The following is a 19,713-nucleotide window of genomic DNA, read 5'->3' on the forward strand; positions in this document are numbered from 1 at the left end:
TCTGTTGTTTTAACTGTCTTTGGCGGAGCCGTCGCCCTTTTACGTCTTGGGTTTGAGAACGGCACTTACGTATTCCTGCAGTGCGGCAGGCAGTGCCAGGGACGTCTAACGCTCCACTCCCTTCCAGTCAAACGTTTGAAGTTTGTTCACATTTTCCCCAAGAAGTCAAAATATGCATTTTGAGGAACTTTGGCTGATACAACCTAAAATACTGTATCTCATTAATGGAAATATAAAAGCTGCGTAAGGTTAATTTACCACTTTAAAAGTTGGCTGAAGTGCTTGTACTGTCGGGCAGACACCTCTTATCTCCGTATTTTACCTTTATTCGTAAATTAATGCATCACTTCGCCATTCTGTCACACAAAAAGTAGCAAAAATAGCCGATCTACAAGCTCAAAACGTGGCGCAGTGCGACACGTTTTCAGCTTGTAGATCTGCTATTTTTGAATTGGAATCCAGATTGTTTTTTTTTGCCATTTTTGAATTAGAATCCTGAAAAGTTACATTTTTATTTCATTTCAAATGCATTTAGTTACACTTATATTAACTTTACGAACTTAAATACAAATGCATTGGACATAAAAATTACATCATTTTAATACTAGTCATTAAGCTACTAATACAGACTGAAGTAATTAAAGCGGGTCATGTTTGCATGTTTGGAATTGTAACAGCTGAAATCAATAATATATCAGTAATCCGATATTAACCTGCGGAACGCATAAAGTGAATGTGGGGGCCGCATGTGGCCCCCGGGTCGCCAGTTGCCCATGTATGGGCTGTATTGGTCACGTAAATAAAACATGTATAAGCCTACCGATAGACCCCTCCATCTGCCAGTCCAGGTCTGGTAAGAAACAATAGCAGCCAATTTAGATAGTCCTGCATTGAGGTTTATTTGTATTTTAAACCTCTTAAACCTTATATGGTTGACCGGAGTCCCTCAGGGCTCTATACTAGTCTCTTTTCTGTTTACTGCTTTCAGCTTCCACTGAAAATAGCCGATCGACAAGCTCGCAACACGGTGTGGACCCCTTCCTCATCTTTACCACCGTCTTAAGCCTGAGGAAGATCAACTTGGACGGCTCAAACAGCACAGTGCTCAGACGGGTGAAAACCATTGAACATCATAACACATCCTGAACAATATTGTGTACAGAATTCTCTTAACATGATGCCAGAATCTATATCTCTCAGAAATTTTGCTCTGCTCCTTAGCGTTAGAAGGAGTTCTCCTTAACGCTATGGGACTTACCCCTCACACCCGCGGTAGCACAGGCTGCGCAGCCGCTCGTCTGTAGTAAACATAAAAATCACACCCAGTGTGAGTAAGCGGTGCCTACTCTGTTTGATGAGTGTGTGCTGTCATTCAGTCGGTACAAATCTATTTGATGTGTGGGTGCTGGCATTCAGACGGTACTACTCTATTTGATGTGTGGGTGCTGGTATTGAGGCGGTACTAAAAGAGTATTTATATTCTTTTTATCAACTTTTAAGTATTTTTACTCATTTTAACTATGTTTAATTATTTGTACTCATTTTAACTACGTTTAAGTATTTTTACTCATTTTAACAACCTTTAAGTATTTTTACTCTTTTTCATCAACTTTTAAGTATTTTTACTCTTTTTTTCAACGTTTAAGTATTTTTGAGTACTTTTAAGTATTTCTACTCAAAGTAAGTACTCTTAAGTATTTTTACTCATGGTATTTGAGTAAAAACTTTATTTACTTTTAATAATTCTTGTGTGTGTGTGTGTGTGTGTGTGTGTGTGTGTGTGTGTGTGTGCGTGTGCGTGCGTGTGTGTGCATGCGTGCACACATGTGCAGTGCTGGCTTGTGTGTGCGTGTGTGTGTATGTGTTGTGTGATGTGTGTGTGAGATGTGTGTGTGTGTGTGTGTGTGTGTGTGTGTGTGTGTGTGTGTGTGTGTGTGTGTGTGTGTGTGTGTGTGTGTGTGTGTGTGTGTGTGTGTGTTTGTGTGCATTTCTTGAAGTGCCGCATGTGTTGCTTCTTTGCAAAAAAAACTCACCAAACTACTCACCAAAACAAAGAGGGTTTTATGGAGTTGAAAGCCTACTTAGTGGGAACACTCTGAGTCCCCCACCTCACGTCTAAAATACACTTTTTGGCCAGAAAAGAAAATATTTCACCGGAAGGAAAAACTTTTTTTTGGTTACTCCACTGCACCCCCTACAGATCTGGTCAATGGAATTTTTCTATTGACCAAATTTCACCTTCCGGTGAAATATGTTCTGGCTAAAAAGTGTATTTTAGACGTGAGGTGGGGGAGAGTGTTCCCACTAAGTAGAGTAGGCTTTCAACTCCATAAAACCGTCTTTGTTTTGTGAGTAGCGAAAGTGTATTTTTTATTTTTACTACAGACGAGAGGCTGCGCAGCCTGTGGTGCGTGCGCAAAGGCTCGAAAGTCCCATGGCGTTAAGGAGAACTCCTTCTAACGCTATGGACCAGAGCTATCAGAGACTATAACACAACTGTGTGTTGGTGTGACACAGGGCTTGACGAACGCGGTGGCTCTGGACTTTGACTATCAGCAGCAGATGATCTACTGGACAAACGTGGCGACTAAGAGGATCAGTGTCATGCACATCAATGGGAGTGACTTCCAGGTCAGTGTGATAATGAGGATGGATGACGGGAAATTATGTTCCAGATCAGTTTTAAGGACGTAACACATTACACCAACGTGTTACAAGTACCACGTTACTGTAATAATATTACTTTTCCAAGTACCAAGTAACTGTTTTTTCCAGCGTAACAACAGCTGCAATAGTAAAGACGGCACTCCCACTGAAAAAAGTCAGAATATTCAGTAGAATGCAATTACTGTACTAGTTTTGTGGAGTGTAATGGAAAAGTAATGTAAGTAATGTTCCTGTTGGCAGGGCCTAATAGGTAAAGTAATAATATTACTTTTCAAAAGAGTGACAAGTAACATTCTTTTTTATTGTTTTTGTAATTAGCCCAACACTGTTACTTGTGATGTCACCGTTAAATGAAAATGTGGTGCGTTGGTCTTACCTTGCATGTCTCTCTTCTCTCTGCCCTTGATTTCCTGTCTTTCTACATTCTCCTATCTAAGAACTAAATCATGAAAATGGTGATAAAACTAGAAGTGGTGAGTGCATGTATGGCTTGTTTACAGGTCCTTCCCCACAAGCCAATCGGAAATCCAGACGGTCTGGCTGTTGATTGGGTGGGACGAAACCTGTACTGGAGTGACACAGGGGGGAACACCATAGAGGTGTCCAAACTAAACGGGGAATACCCATCAGTACTGGTCAACACCGGCCTAGACGAGCCACGCGCCTTGGCTGTGGATGTACGCTACGGGTAAGAGCACTGTGGCGGAGGAATTATTTTCATGCACTTTTTTTTTTTTAAATGCAAAAATTTAAAAGGCCAAGTACAAGAAGGTTACCATTTACCACATGAGGAAAGTTGTAATAGTCATGTAAGTTATCACTAAAACATTGAGTGTGGAACACTTTGTTATGATTGTCTAAGCTTCTGCTTGATAGTACTCCTTTGCGGAAAACTCATATTGTATGCCCACTTGTAGGCTACTCTACAGTGCTCTATGGCTGATATGTTGTGAATAGTGACCCTGATGCAGTTTCTCCCTGACAGGTACTTGTACTGGTCAGACTGGGGCATCAACCCCCACATAGGCAGGATGGGGATGGACGGCACCAACAGGATCATCATTGTGAAGGATAAGATCGGCTGGCCTAATGGCCTGACACTAGACTTCAACAATGATCTCCTGTATTGGGCCGATGCCAAGGAGGATAGTATTGAGTTTGCCAGTCTGGACGGATCCAACAGACACACAGGTAACTAGGCATTTAACAGTATGATTAGCCTATCAATTGAATGAATTGAGTAAATTATGATTTTAAACTTAGTGTTATTAATTTATATTTCAGTCACAAAAGTATTGTTTTAAAAATATATATTGTAGAAACCTGGGGCCCTATTTTGCGACCAAGTCGCGCTCATTTAGAGCCGGCTGCACTATGCCTTAACTTTAAATTACAGCAATTGCTTGTGTTCTGGATTAATTCAACTGAATGGTCTGGTGCTGTGGTAATAGCAAACGTAGATCGACATTGTATTTTTCTTTGATAAGCTTAACTGGCAACTGCTGGTAAAAACACAACTTATTGACACAAGGAATTAACAGTCCACAAACCACAGTTGTGGATTACAGTAAAATTGTAATGACAATCACATTCTCAATCCCTTTATTGAGAAGTGCCGGTGTGCCAACTCTGTGGCCGCTTCAATGAGGCGCTTATGTAATGTCAGACACTGCCCGATCTTTGCGTCATAAACTCTAGCTTTTGATTGCCTTTCAATAAAAATCATTTGATACACATAAGTATCACCCACATGTTACTGATTATAGAGAATGTTATATTATTGTAACATTATTGACACACACACACACACACACACACACACACACACACACACACACACACACACACACACACACACACACACACACACACACACACACTCACACACACACACACACACACACATGCACACGTGACCATTTGTCTAAATGTCATTATCTCTACAGATTATTTGGCCGTATAATCACAAACAGAACACATTGACAAATATTTATTGTGGGCAAGATATTGACAACTTTTTTTCTCATTTTCATACTCTTTTGGTTTTGTCCATCTGTAGTTCTGAGTCAGGACATCCCCCATATCTTTGCTATTACTCTGTTTGAGGAGCACATCTACTGGACAGAGTGGGAGACCAAATCCATCTACAGAGCCCACAGGACTAAGGGTACCAACAGGACCAGGCTCTTCAGCAGCTTCCTGGACAAACCAATGGACATCCACGTCTACCACCCCCATAGGCAGCCCAATGGTATAGATATAACACTCTCTCATTATCAGTCTTCATTGTGTTGTGCGGCTTTTATTGTCTCCACTATGTTTTGCACCCTGTCCGTCCGTCCGTCCGTCCGTCCGTCCGTCCGTCTGTGAGCAGCTAATCTCCGGCACCGTTGAACCGAACAACGTGAAACAATGTGTGCACACACACTCCCTGGATGCCAGAGCAGAACCACTGCCCCACATTTTCACATCGGCCTGTTATAGAGTCACCAGGATTCTTGCAAAACACATTTTTGGATATTACTCCTACAGATTTTGTCCAAACATCAAGCAAATCAGTACACAGTATCTCTATATGAATGAATGAACCATTGTAAAGCGCTTTGAGTAAGTTTGAGTACTTAGAAAAGCGCCATAAAAATGCAATTCATTATTATTATTCATTATTCATGTGATCAACATAGGTCTGTCCGATTTTTTATATTTCATCCTGATTGGCATCTAAAGTTTGCACGGGTGGCTTGTTTTGAAGGAAATGCCTCAAATCACAAACGCAGCGTCCGTTTGCCGTGAAACTTTGCACTCACATTCCCACTAGGCAGAGGAAGAAATGCCACCCTTTTCACATTGTTCTGTTTTAGCGCCACCAGGAGGCAGATTTTTGCTAAACACTTTTTTTTTTACATTACTCCTACAGATTGTGTTCACACATCACATAAATCGATACACATTATCTCTATAGTCAAGTGATCAAGACGGATCTGTCCTAGTTTTCATATTCCATCCTGATTGGCGAATTCCGACCATTGCTGGCCCACAATAACCTACCTGATCTGGTGGAGACCTGTGCTCTGACGAGCATTTCTCTAGTTTATTGTACATTATTGTATTATTTACAGGTGCTGTATTAATAATAGTAGTATAATATTATTATTATTATTATTATTATTATTATTATTATTATTATTATTATTATTATTATTACCCTTATTATTATTATTATTATTATTACCCTTATTATTATTATTACAATTATTATTGTTATTATTATTATTATTATTACTAGTCCATACCTGTGGGGGGATGTGCGCACATTATCTGAGCCATCCCATAGTTCGCGGGCCCATCCCACAGCTGGGCAGCCGTAACCATGCCGACATTCTTTTACATAAAAACGCTAATAAACAGCTGACAGTTGGTGAAATCGAAAAACAGGATTTGCTGTTCCGTGCACATGATAATGGTCAATGGCTGTGTGCAAATTCAGATCAATTGCTCCAGCCACTAAGGAGAACCGGGCAGAAGAGTTTCTTGGGCTCACCACCACCTCAGAGCTTTGTAGAATTATAGAAGGATAAGTAGTACTACTTGTTGTTGTAGTTCTAGCATATTATCTGGGTCATCGTATTAATTAAATCTGTGCATGTTTTCTCCACCCTGCAGTATCAGGTCACCCATGTCAGACCAACAATGGAGGCTGCAGTAACCTGTGTCTGCTCTCACCTGGAGGGAGACACAAGTGTGCCTGTCCTATCAACTCCTACTTGGCAGCTGACGGCAAGCAGTGCATGTCCAACTGCTCTGCCAGTCAGGTGATTCACCTCACGTTGACTTGTTTTACGCTGTATTTCTGGTTTTGATACATTACTGATTCTAAAGATAAGCCTGTGTCACTCCCATCAGTTTGTTTGTAAGAACTACAAGTGCATTTCGCTCTCATGGAAATGTGACATGGATGATGACTGTGGGGACCAGTCGGATGAACCCGCAGACTGCCGTGAGTGGAGACAGAAACATTTACTTAACACATTACTTGCCAGGTATTAATTAATTAATTAATCCGCCACTGCCAGTGGTTTTACCTTATTTTGTCTTTTTGACGATCCACCAATCTTTTTTTTCAACCCCGGATGTAAACAAACCATGTCTCTGTGGAAGAACGAGTCTCTCTTCTTTCGACCGGAACAAAAACATTGCAACCACGATTGTAGTTATCGGCAGTTGAATATGGCTCGTTTTCACCAAAAAACGCAGTCTGGGAGACGAAATCCGAGCTAGATGTGTTTTTCTAAATATCCAAAAACATTGGAGTGAACTGAGTGGTTTGTTTTTTGGATGACGTCATTTCCGGTTCTATTGTTCTCTGGCAGTCAAGGCATTATTCACAGGTTGGCGAAGAGCGCCTTCTAGCGTAATCACTAAATACATGACCTTTTTTATGCTGAAGTAGTATACGTCTTTGGCAGTACCTTGTGTACTTTTTAAAGGTAAATCAACTTAAACGTGATGTCTCAGTTTCTCCAGATGTGAAGCCCTTCCTCATCTTTGCCAGTGACACGCACCTGACAAAGATCAACTTGAACGGCTCCAACAACACTGTGCTCAAACAGGTGAAAACCAACACATCCAATACAATATTCCGCGCAGAATACTATTGACAAGCCAGAATGTATTCCTGTCGGAGACTAACACAACTGGTGGTGTGACAGGACTTGAAGAACGGGTTGGCTCTGGACTTTGACTATCGGCAGCAGATGATCTACTGGACAGACACGGGCACTAAAATGATCAGTCGCATGCACATCAATGGCAGTGACGTCCAGGTCAGTGTGACAATGACAACCATGAGGACAGGTGACAGGGAAGAGAAACCATCCTACAATAAATGCACAAACTCTCTGCACATCCGTCTGTCTGTAGTTTGCATATCCCAAGATATGCAAACTTGTCTGACGCTGAGAAACCCGGCTTTGAGTCGGTTGGGATAGGCGGTTGTCCAGAACCACTGATCTGACTGATTCGCCCATATGTAGGCATTAGGGGTGTAACGATACGTTTTAACAACGATTCGAGTATCACGATACTTGGTTGTCGATACGATACATGAACGATACAGGTTAATTTAGAACAATACGATACATTTCGATTCAGTGATTTAGTCGATACGATACATGAACGATACAGAACAGGTTCATTTAGAATGATACGATTTGATTCAATGATTTAAAATGGATATAGTAACTATTTATTTACCCAAAAATTATGTGTGAAAAACAAATACCTGGATACTGGATACAAACCCCTCTTTCTTGTTTTTCTTCTTAAAAGTACTTAATATTGATAAAATTGATTATTTGCATTGCAGAACGATTCGATACGATTATTTGCATCGCAAAACGATTCAATACGATACAAAGTCAAACGATACGATATTTAGCTGTTTGCATATCGATATAGTAGATTGTTGAACATTCAAAAAGATTTTTCGATGCAGTTACTATATCGTTCCACCTCTAGTAGGCATATATGGATGTGCAGAGCCACAGATCCGACCACGCTGCCCATATATGGGACCGTCCGACTGCAAACTTGGGCAACTTCCCATATATGGCTGATACGTATGTTTTTCCTTATCAACCATATATATATATCCATGCATGGCGAAACATCACATAAATATTATGTATATAAGTATCAGACATTTTCATAAAAGGCGATAAAGAAAAAACAGACTCAGAACACAGGCAGCCATGGATGTAGGGAAATATCTTGTATTCAGACAGAGAGAGTAATGGAAGGTTACAGTATCACCAGGTGTTAACGCATCATCGGTCGTGTCTCTCTCCCGTTAAACAGAGAAAGCACTGGATTTTAACAGCGTCCGGTAACATAAACATATGACATCATTGAAGATACATCGAGCGTCCAGCCGTCGGAGGTGTAATCCTGCCATTGGTGGAGAGTGATGATTACGTCAGATGATGATGAGGATGGTAGATGATGAAGATGATGATGATGGTGTGACAGTTTATCTTTGAACAAACAGCGTCCACATGTCTCGAACAACACGTTGGCCTCGGCTCTGACCGGTCACTTGGTCAGAGGTGACTTCGTGACACTGCGAGAAGGGTTATGCATTGGAGGAGAACACCGAGATATAGTGTTCTCAAAACAATAGATAGTCACAGAACGCCTGTACTCCCTGTAGCTAGTTTGACCTTGCATAGACAGAGACAGGAGAAATAGGGAGAATAGAGTACATGACCGGATTTTAGGCCAATATGACAGCATTATATTAATTTGACATTTAAAGCAGGTTTAGGACACTAGACAAATTATGATCAATCAAAATAATTCTATCAAGCCTACATCTTATCATGATTTGGATAGGGTCAAAGGGCAAGCTGATTGTACCTTGTGACATTATTCAAACCAAACCAGACACAGACAGGCAAACCTTACAGTGACTAAGTAAGGACACAGAGATTTCAAATGACTTAAGGGCAAACATAAATGGTTAGTTATTCAGATAACATACACATTTTTACTTCTTCAAAAGGACTGTATAATTTATTCAATTAGGAAGCAAAACATGGTTATATTTCATGAACTTTTAAGACACCACACAACAAAGTTTTCCCCTTGCAATTTGCAAATAACTTTATTATAATTCAAAAAAATCTCAGCTAATGTACTGTCCCAAGCCAACCTTTTCAAAATTGTTTGGTTTAATCAATTTTAGCACCGTTAATGACCCTTAGCCCGTTTCTGTTGATAGAGTGAGAGAAAACTAACCAGTCTGACAAGTTTTCAAATAATCTGACAAGAAACCTTCGTAACTGGTCAAAGACGATTCTGGACACGTTCAGAAAATAGAAAAGTTACCCTCCTCGTTGTGAAGCTGCGGTCCAGTGCATTTTAACAAGCCGGTCCAAGTATTTGAGAATGGAACAATACACTCCTGATACCTGTATTTATTACATCACTTTACACTTTATTTGGGAAAAACTTACGTGGAATAGTCTTAAAACTCAAGAAATACTTCCCGATTGCATGTAGGCATGGGGCATCAAACAGCTGTCTATCCAAGACATAAGTTGAAATCTGTAAGATAAATGGAAATCAAATTTACTGTTTGGCATGCAGTAGTAGACCTACAGTTGACTGTAGTATGAAACAGAGTTTAAAACAGTTTGGAACAAAATATAAAATAAAAGTTTTAGCCCTGTATGTCACAATTAGCAGGTATTGTGACCTTATTGTTGTCCAGGAATTGGATTAATGGAGTGGCTTACATTCTCGTTCTAAAATGAAACAAACACAAACAAAGCACATTAAACATTTAAATCAAATCATATTTAAATCAAATATTCATCAAACTCCCCTCTATTTGACACCCATATATCTGTAATATAGTGTGTGTCAGAGGACGAATTTGTTGATGAGAAAGAAAAATAAATCTAACTGAAAATCAAAATTAAAAAATGTAATTATAACAATTCTAATTAAAATATTTAAAATTAAAATATAACAATGAAAAATAAGGAATAAACATCTTTGTTCTGAAGAGTATATTAGAGTTAGGTAAAGTACACCAAAATAAATCGAAATTAAAATTTTCCAAAAAGAGCAGATCTACAAGCTCAAAAAAAATCTTAAGTTAAAATGATAAAATATTGCCAAAACTTGTAAAATAATTCAAAATGACTTTATAATAAACTTAATATTATAGTTTGTTTCTTTTTCCAATATTGATATTAGAACATATTGAATCGTATTAGGGTTCATTTAACTGAGATATGTTTTAGATTTTTCACAGAGAATTCACTTGAGACTCAGTAGCTGAAGGAATTATGGGTAATGGAGTCTAAGATACCAGAAGGAATTATGGGTAATGGAGTCTAAGATACCAGAATGAATTATGGGTAATGGAGTCTAAGATACCAGAAGGTATTATGGGTAATGGAGTCTAAGAGACCAGAGTGGAATTATTTAGTTTTAAGTGACCGGAGAATGATTGAAATGTGGACTAAAATTGTTATAGAACGAGCGAGACAGACAAACGCATTCAAACACATTCACGCATGCCTGCATAGCTGAATCGCTCACACACATAGAAAAGAGAGAAAGATAAACAGAGATAAAAACTTTCACTCCTTACGAATACGCTCCCTCACTCCCTCGCACTCACACCGTAGAAGATAGACACACTGGCGGACCCACAGAGAGAGAGAGAGAGAGAGAGAGAGAGAGAAAAAAAAACAATCGTTCATTAATACACACAGACAGACCGAACATACATATTTCAGCAATAAACTAATTTTGGAATGAGAAATATTTTATCCTGACTGGGTTCATTACATTACATTACATTACGGTCATTTAGCAGACGCTTTTATCCAAAGCGACTTACAATAAGTGTATAATAATTCAGTATTACTTAATATTTTTTCATTATATAAAAAATATTTAAAAGAATTTAAAACTTATTATTAAGGCAAAATATATTGATGGTTCAATGAATTAGAACAGAAGGTTCAAGCAAAGGAATATAAAATGTATTATTAAGGCATTTAAAACTTATTGTTTAAAGCAATAAAATTAAATGAATGGATGGTTTCACCTACAGTGGTCAAAATAAAACCGGTCAAAGGTAAAAAAAAATCTATATACGCTCCCGCACCACCATGGCATAAAATACAGAATCTGGGTTCTGCCTGAGTCATAAAGTACAGAATCTGGGTTCTGCCTGAGTCATAAAGTACAGAATCTGGGTTCTGCCTGAGTCATAAGTTGTGGTACCAAAAAAAATTAAACCGGAGGTGGTGAGAGAAAGAGAGACAGATAAGATATAGTAATCAATACGAAATCCACCGAAACAGATAAGGAGCAGGTAAGAAATCGCTGAAACAAATAAATACTCATAGAGTAAAAGACAGTAATTAATCAAAGCATAAGCTCACAATGAACGCAGGACCCCATATGGGAGTGTCCGCTTTGTGAACTTAGGCTGTAATAAATAAGATAGCCTGGCATCTATCTTGTGAACTGAAAAACCAGAGAAATAATATATTCATGCAGCACCACACAGACATACCCTCCCCAAAAAACGTTGAGGATGTGTCTGGTGGTGTGATCAATATATACAGAATGGACAAGCCAGAAAATAAAAACGACCTAAATAAAGACCACTGTATTCTAAATAAGAGGCTAATTTATGAGGCATTCAGGAATGTCCTCCCAGGAATATAAGGTGATAAAACATTTTTACTTGACTGACTCCCTGGCGGATAAATAAATAAAAAGGTATACTCATCAGATCAAGGTTCACATGGAGAAGTTACGTGGAGATCACAATCACTGGACCATGGTAAAATAAAAATAAAAAGATATACTCATCAAATCAATGGTTCAGGGATCCCGACTCCGATGGCTGGACCATGTGGAATTTGAGACATGTCGAGGGTCAAAGGGCAAGTCCAAAGGTCCAGCGATCGCGTCCAGGTCCAAAACAAAATAAATAAAATAAAAAATGTGATACTGTTCAAAGATAACCTTCATTTGAATAATTTGTCTAGGACACTAGACAAATTATGATCAATCAAAATAATTCTATCAATGGCCATACATGGGATGACATCAGGGATCTCCATATACGTATGAAAGGGACACAGGCAGACAGACGGGTACAACGGTTACTCAGGGTATTGCATTCCCAATTTGCATCGTTCCTGAGTAGACCACTAGCACGTATTCAGAATAGAAGAAAATGTGGCAAAAACGTGACTCAGTCAGTTAGTGCACAGACAATGTTCTCCTTGTGAGTTTGAATCTGACTCCCGGTCTTTTCTCCAGGGGCGTAGCCACGGGTGGGCATAGGTAGGCCTGGGCCCACCCACCTGGCTGTTGTGCCCACCCAAAAAAAAAAAGAAGAAAACATTTTTTCTGCTTGTGAACTGTCCCTGTGCTGTGAGTGGAGGCGGACAGCCGCGGACTGCGGACGCGCGGAGGAGGCGGACAACGGGGCATTATTTGCGACCTGTCAATGTTTTCATGAAAATTAAGGCAAAAATAACAATTAAATAACATAATAAACCCGCAAAAGACCCGCAAATTGCGCAAAAAAGTAAGATTTTAACCGATAATAACCGAAAAAAATCGCGCGCGCGCGTGCATGAGTGCCCACCCACAAATCCCCATGCCCAGCTGCTGCCAACTTTCTGGCTACGCCACTGCTTTTCTCGTATGTCAGTCCTCTCTCTGCCCTTGATTTCCCATCTCTCTGCATTCTCCTGTCTAAGAAATAAAGCATGCAAGTTGTAAAAAAAAAAAATAGTGCTTAAGAACAAAGAAAGCAGGAAAACGAGAGTATATCCAGAATGCATGTCTTGTTTACAGGTCCTTCACCGCGAGTCAATTGACCAACCATGGCTGGCAGCAGGTCTGGCTGTTGATTGGGTGGGAGGAAACCTGTATTGGAGTGACACAGGGCCGAATACCATTGAGGTGTCCAAACTAAACGGGGAATACCGAGCAGTACTGGTCAACACCGGCCTGGACAAGCCACGTGCCATGGCTGTGGATGTACGCTATGGGTAAGAGCACTGTGGTGAAGGCATTATCCTCATGCTGAATTTTGTACCCATCATGTAAAAAAAAAGAGAGGAATTTAATTTTAAATGGTGTGAGTTGTTAGCCTTTATTTTCTCTCCGTCTGGCTATCATCCTGTTTGAGTTGGATTTCTAAACATCACCACTCACGTAGGCAAGTCAGGAAGTGACAAAATGTACATTGGAAGACTGTTCCCGCCCATAAATAAACAAGTCAGGAAGTGACTCAAAATGTACATTGGAAGACTGTTCCCCCCCATAAATAAACAACAACATGTAAATGCTTATTAGCACGTTCTTACTCACGATACTCTTTCTCATATTGCATGTCCACTAGTACTGCACAGTGATGTATGGCAGATTTGTTGTGAATAGTGACCCTGATGCAGTTTCTCCCTGACAGGTACTTGTACTGGTCAGACTGGGGCATCAACCCCCACATAGGGAGGATGGGGATGGACGGCACCAACAGGAGCATCATAGTGAAGGATAAGATCACATGGCCTAATGGCCTGACGCTAGACTTCAACAATGATCGCCTGTATTGGGCCGATGCCAAGGAGGATAATATTGAGTTTGCCAGCCTGGACGGAACCAACAGACACACAGGTAACACATATGTTACATATACATACATACATACATACATACATACATACATACATACATACATACATACATACATACATACATACATACATACATACATACATACATATATATATACATACATACATACATACCGAGTGCAGCTGACAAAAATGGGAGGGGCGGCCATTGTTTCTGTGCTGTGTTTTGGTTTTGGTTTTAAAACTTTAAAACGCTCTCAAACTTCTTTTTTGAGGCACAGAATTTACTTTTAAGATATCGTTTGAATAGAATTTAGTTGTTTAACTTCATAAATGTGGTCATGACAGAGCCTATTTAAAAATACAAATTCAGAGAACCGGCAGGGGCGGCCAGTGACACGTATGTATCCGAATAAAGCAACCTATTTTCGGCATAGCCCCTTCAAAAGTCCCCTTGCGTCATGTTGACTGGTGGTTTGGAAAATGAGTTGCTGATTGGCTGAAGGGGAACGAACTGCTGATTGGGTGAAAGGGGTTGTCAGTCAACTGTACTAATCCAGCCCAGCCGCGGCCCGTCCATAGAGGGCGCAAGTGCGCCGCACCACCATTGCCAACACCCCACCGACCTGAATAAAAATCACTTTCACTTTGATATCTACGTCCTGTAATATATTTAAAATGAGCAAGGTAAATATATATTAGTAAGTAAGCAGTGGGTAAAAGGTATATTCTGCCCTGATGAAATGTCAAATGTTGATAAAAATGCTCTACGTTGTATAACGTTACTGATAGGTTACAGACTGTCACATGTTTGTCTGCAGAGATCTGTACTCGCTGCCTCTCGTTTTAATTTGGCTCCTCTTCAATGCAAACGATAGGACCTCACTTGGTCGCACATTAACTGCGTTCAGACAAATACACACCACCAACCTCTTGGGGTCAGCATACAGTGGGTGACCATTGACTTTGTCGCTTTTCATAAGAGAATCACTTCACTCATTTACCTCACCCGCTTTGCAGTAAATTTAAGTTCCAAATACTACCACAAGGTGCCGCTTTGGAGTCACTTTTTTGTGACAGAGAGACAGACAGACAGACAGACAGACAGACAGACAGACAGACAGACAGACAGACAGACAGACAGACAGACAGATAGATGTCTTATATTATTATTAATAATAATAATAATAATAACTAGCAATAATTACGTGTGCTTAGAGCGTTTAAATTGGGTTTTCTGTTCAGCGTCGGGCAGTCAGGAACGCATCTCTGTCATTTTAGAAATGTTCAGACACACATTGGTTTCTGTCTGTCTGTCTGTCTGTCTGTCTGTCTGTCTGTCTGTCTGTCTGTCTGTCTGTCTGTCTGTCTCAAAAGTCTGTGGAGAGAGAGAGAGAGACAGACAGACAGACGTCTTATATGTTTTTTTTTCTCGCATCAATTTCTGTATAGTATCATTCTACCTCTTTCCTCTGCAAATGAAATAGTCCAGTTAGTGTAGCGGTTAAAACTAATGTTCCGTGATTTTACGACCCGGGTTCGAATCCCACGCTATAAGCATACTAACCTGCTATTTTTACTTTTACTTCTACTCCACTACATCTCAGAGGAAAATATTGTACTTTTACTCCACTACCATTATTTGAACGCTTTAGTTACTAGTTACTTTGCACATATAAATCATTACATTATAAAACATACATTATTTGCCCTATTTCACATAGTCTATTTGAAAATGGCCGATCTACAAGCTCACAACGCATTGCGACGCATTGTGAGCTTGTAGATCAGCTATTTTCAAATATTTCAGTACTTTAAGTATATTTGCCAATACTTTTGTACTTTTACTTTGATTGAACTCAAGTAACATTTTGAGTTCATCCATGACCGTAACAGACGACCGTCATGTGATCCATGGCCAACAGCGAGGCGTTTGTTTTCATTCTTATAAGACCGCGTGGCTCATTTATATGCACGTGAAAGTAACTAAGCGGAAAGTAACTAAGTACATTTACTCCATGTCCACTTGTTGCTGACGGTGCGTGGTAGTGTAGGAGCAGTGCTGTAAAAGCCCCAAGCGTCATCGGTGCAGGAAAGATGCGTATTTGGTTGTACACACGGAGACGCAAGGGTGGCGTTTTCAGTCGGAATTCAAATCATGATGCAACACTTTGTGAGCTTTTATGGGACACTGTTGTACAACAAAGTAGAATTCATTTGTGAAGAAAGAAAAACCCATTAACAGTTGAAAATACCCTACACCCTACACCATTTCTGCCCATCCCTCTAACTTCATGTAGGCGCATTAAAAATATCAAAATTGGCCGCTCTGAATTTGTATCTGAACAAATACTTTGATAGAAGAGATAGGCCTACAGAGGTACTGTAGGGGGGAGGGGGAACCTGATAGCAGAGTTCCTCACTTGGCTTATTTGGAATAGGCTGAATACATTAACATAACCGGTTTGGCAAGAGACTGGGCCAGTGTTGTAGGCTAGTGCTAATTTTGGAAGTGGGGGAGCGCGGTTCTTGAGTGGATTGGAGTTTTTTTTTGTTACTTTATTTCGGTTTTAGGGTTAAGCTCTGATCCACCCGTCCCCCCCTCCCACGAAAGCCCCCCGACCCCCCGCACGCAACCACTCCGCCGCGCTGCGCCAGGCCGCGCTGCGCTAAAACGCACTGTCTGTGCCTGTGGTGGCCAACTGAAAGCTATAATAACATAGTAGTATGACAAGGGTGCCATTATATTCAATGATATTCAATTGTTTTGTGGAAAACACATGGCTCATCATGCTTAATTAAAGAGAGACTCACTTGCCTTTTCTAAGTGCTTTTCATTGTTTGGACAGAAGAAAGTGTAAACATTTAGCCAATATTCGATCATCATTAAATAACAGACAGTGAACTGGTAAACTGGTGACAGCATGTCATGGATAGCACATTAATTCTTAAACAATATTGAGGAGGAAATAATTATAAACGAGGAAATAAAATAAAACAAACCAAAAAGACGCCAATAACCCCTGTCTTATAAAAACTGCCAAAGTGGGTCGGGGTTATCTGACATGACAGGCTGTGCCACTTTGGTTTTTGTGCTTTCTGCCGTGCGATGTGCTCGCAGCCAAGTCTTGACATAAGGCTCTGGATTCCAGGACCTGAGCGGAGGTCCATGCTGTCTAATAAACATCAGAGCCGACACACGTTCTGTATGCAGTCGCGAACAGAGTGATGTTATTATGAGGTTCAATGTTCATCAAACTAAAGAGAGAGAGAGAGAGAGAGAGAGAGAGCAGTGTCCCATAAAGTAGTAGTGGAAATAGCCGATCTACAAGCTCACAAAGTGTTGCACCATGATTTGCGAGCTTGTAGATCTGCTATGTTTTAAAATAAAAGTCTGTCTGTTCGTTTTATGAATATTAATCCATTATACATACAATATATATATAACGCACTGGCCAATACAAACTAATAGACGAGAATGAATCATTTGTATGCTCATCGCGTGGGATTCTAACACGGGTCGAAAAATCACCGGACATCAGTTTTAACCGCTACACTAGCTGGGCTGTTTCATTTACAGAGGAAAATGTTGGAATACTACTACACAACAATTGATGCGAGAAAAAAAAAACATATAAGACGTCTGTCTGTCTGTCTCTCTCTCTCTCTCCACAGACTTTTGAGACAGACAGACAGAAACCAATGTGTGTCTGAACATTTCTAAAATGACAGAGATGCGTTCCTGACTGCCCGACGCTGAACAGAAAACCCAATCTATTGGCAAGAGAAAAAAATACGTTTATTTTCCCGTCTCGTTTTATCAATTAAGACGTTAAAATTAAACTAATGTTAAGCGCAGCATCATGCTATCTAACTTCATTTGCTTAATATTTTGCTTAATATAAATGTCACATCTTGTACTGTAAGCAACATACAGGATCTTTCTCTGTCTTTCTAGGAAAAACAGTGCCTAAAAACCCCAAAACAAACAATTTTGCTATTCAAATGAGCTATTGGCATGATAAAACATACGTTTACATTTTCCAAAGCAAGTGTCAAAACATAATACAAAAGTGTAAAGTAATGTATGTACAGTTTGGAGAGGATATACAGTAACTAGTAACAAATACATTATTGCTGTCTGCTGTGGGCTGTAGGCAGCTGTAGGCAGTAGACCGCTGCTGCCCCTAGTGGCACAGAGTGGAAATCATACATGCCCTGCATGAAACGCATGAGAAGAATGAAAAAAAACGACAAAGTCAATGGTCACCCACTGTACACCTCATAACAGAGACTGACACATACAGCGTTCATAAATGAATGATATTGAGGAGGAGTAGCGTCGTGAAAACACAGACAGTAAGTGTAGTGTTAACCTTTTTTTTATGGTTTAATGGTGTAAACTCATAGTCATTTTAGAATGGAGGAAAAAGAAAACTCAGTTAAATCACTGCAGAAAACTCCATTTGAGAGAAGAACACTGGCAGATAAATTAAGAATAAAAGAAGCTAGATTTGCTAGATTTCTAAGCTAGATTTGAGGAAAAGTAAAAAAAAAAAAAAAAAAAACGTAAAATTTTCGGCGCCCGCTCGCTTCGCACGCAGCCACACCACCGATCCAATAAATGACCAGCCGCCACTGATCCAGCCCAGCTCCCAAATTGCCCATACAGGCCTGTAGGCCAGACTCCTTCCTGAAATCAAATGCAAATGAGATTTCCGGAGGGAGGGGGGTTTACCAGGCTAGACACGGGGTACATGGAGTACCTGGGGGGCTCCGTATCTCCCCATAGGTATCCCCGCCAGGCCATCAAGGGGTCGTTCCACTAATCTTATCCGAGGGGCAGGCCTTCATTTTACCATAGGCCTACATCTGCTGACGTGAGTCCCTCTGTTTTTATGGAGGTTTCATCCCCCAGAGTGGGGAGAGAGGATTCATTCTGATTCTGTCTTTATCCAACCTTCCACGTTAAACATTAACTGATATACTTACTTGTAACCAGTGGTGTAAAGTAAGTAAGTACATTTACTCAAGTACTGTAGTTAAAGGGATATTTCACTTTCAAAAAAACGTTGGGTCATTGTATCGTCTACTCAGGCTTTTGTGAGCCCCCCAGACAGTTTTTAAGTTGCTTGATTCAATAATTAGATATTAGATATTCATTTTATCAGACACGCCCCCTTCCTATACAAACCCATTATAACTTCAAACTCCATTTTTAACATGTTAGATTCATCAAAAACACCCGTCCTTGGTTCACCCGTCTCCTACCGCCCCCCTAATACGTGAGGGGGCCGTGTTTTTTCAATTACTTTTTTCATTTATTTTTAATATTTTTTTTGGAAAATAAAAAAAATAAAATACAATAAATAAAAAAAATAATTTAATTAAAGCTGCAAGCAGCGATGAACGGGCCCTCGACGTTCTGTCCAAGATACAAGCCTTTAAGGCTACATAGCTTAAGCAAATGAACCGAAACCTAAAAAAAAAAAAGAAAAAAGAAAAAGACAAAAAGCTTGAATAAAAAAAATTGGGGGAAAAATAATTGGAAGAAAAAAAAGTCCACCCATATATTTTGGGCTCTGTCGCATGCTGCCATCTGGAGTTATAGCTGTTTAAAGGCCGGCCAATAGGAAGACAGAGGGGGCGCAGCAGTACATTTTGATACCAATACTTTTGTACTTTTACTTAAGTACATTTTGAATTCCGGACTTTTACTTGTAACAGAGTATTTCTACATTGCAAAATAAGTAAAGTAATCAACAAACTATACTATGAATAATTAAACAATTTGGTCAATGAAGGACATTTTTTTCAGTGGAAATACCTATCTCACAGAGATACTGTATGTAGTTACATACAGTAT

The 19,713-nt window shown here is 39.8% G+C and overlaps 1 protein-coding gene across 1 annotated transcript in view; it reads left to right on the forward strand.

Annotated features, from left to right (window-relative positions):
- Positions 1-19,713, forward strand: part of LOC311058153 (low-density lipoprotein receptor-related protein 4-like) — a gene marked incomplete at its 5' end in the record, with an annotated part of 72,226 nt that overhangs the window by 44,853 nt on the left and 7,660 nt on the right. Inside the window, 11 exons of the mRNA XM_084075491.1 lie at positions 989-1,113; positions 2,518-2,631; positions 3,168-3,355; positions 3,653-3,858; positions 4,727-4,918; positions 6,331-6,479; positions 6,571-6,664; positions 7,183-7,277; positions 7,377-7,490; positions 13,066-13,262; positions 13,682-13,887. Of these exons, the coding sequence (XP_083931617.1) occupies positions 989-1,113; positions 2,518-2,631; positions 3,168-3,355; positions 3,653-3,858; positions 4,727-4,918; positions 6,331-6,479; positions 6,571-6,664; positions 7,183-7,277; positions 7,377-7,490; positions 13,066-13,262; positions 13,682-13,887 (1,680 nt within the window). The remainder of the gene's footprint in view (positions 1-988; positions 1,114-2,517; positions 2,632-3,167; positions 3,356-3,652; positions 3,859-4,726; positions 4,919-6,330; positions 6,480-6,570; positions 6,665-7,182; positions 7,278-7,376; positions 7,491-13,065; positions 13,263-13,681; positions 13,888-19,713) is intronic.

This window comes from Gymnoscopelus microlampas, assembly GCF_963454915.1.
Source record: "Gymnoscopelus microlampas genome assembly, chromosome: 13".
NCBI lineage: Eukaryota > Metazoa > Chordata > Actinopteri > Myctophiformes > Myctophidae > Gymnoscopelus > Gymnoscopelus microlampas.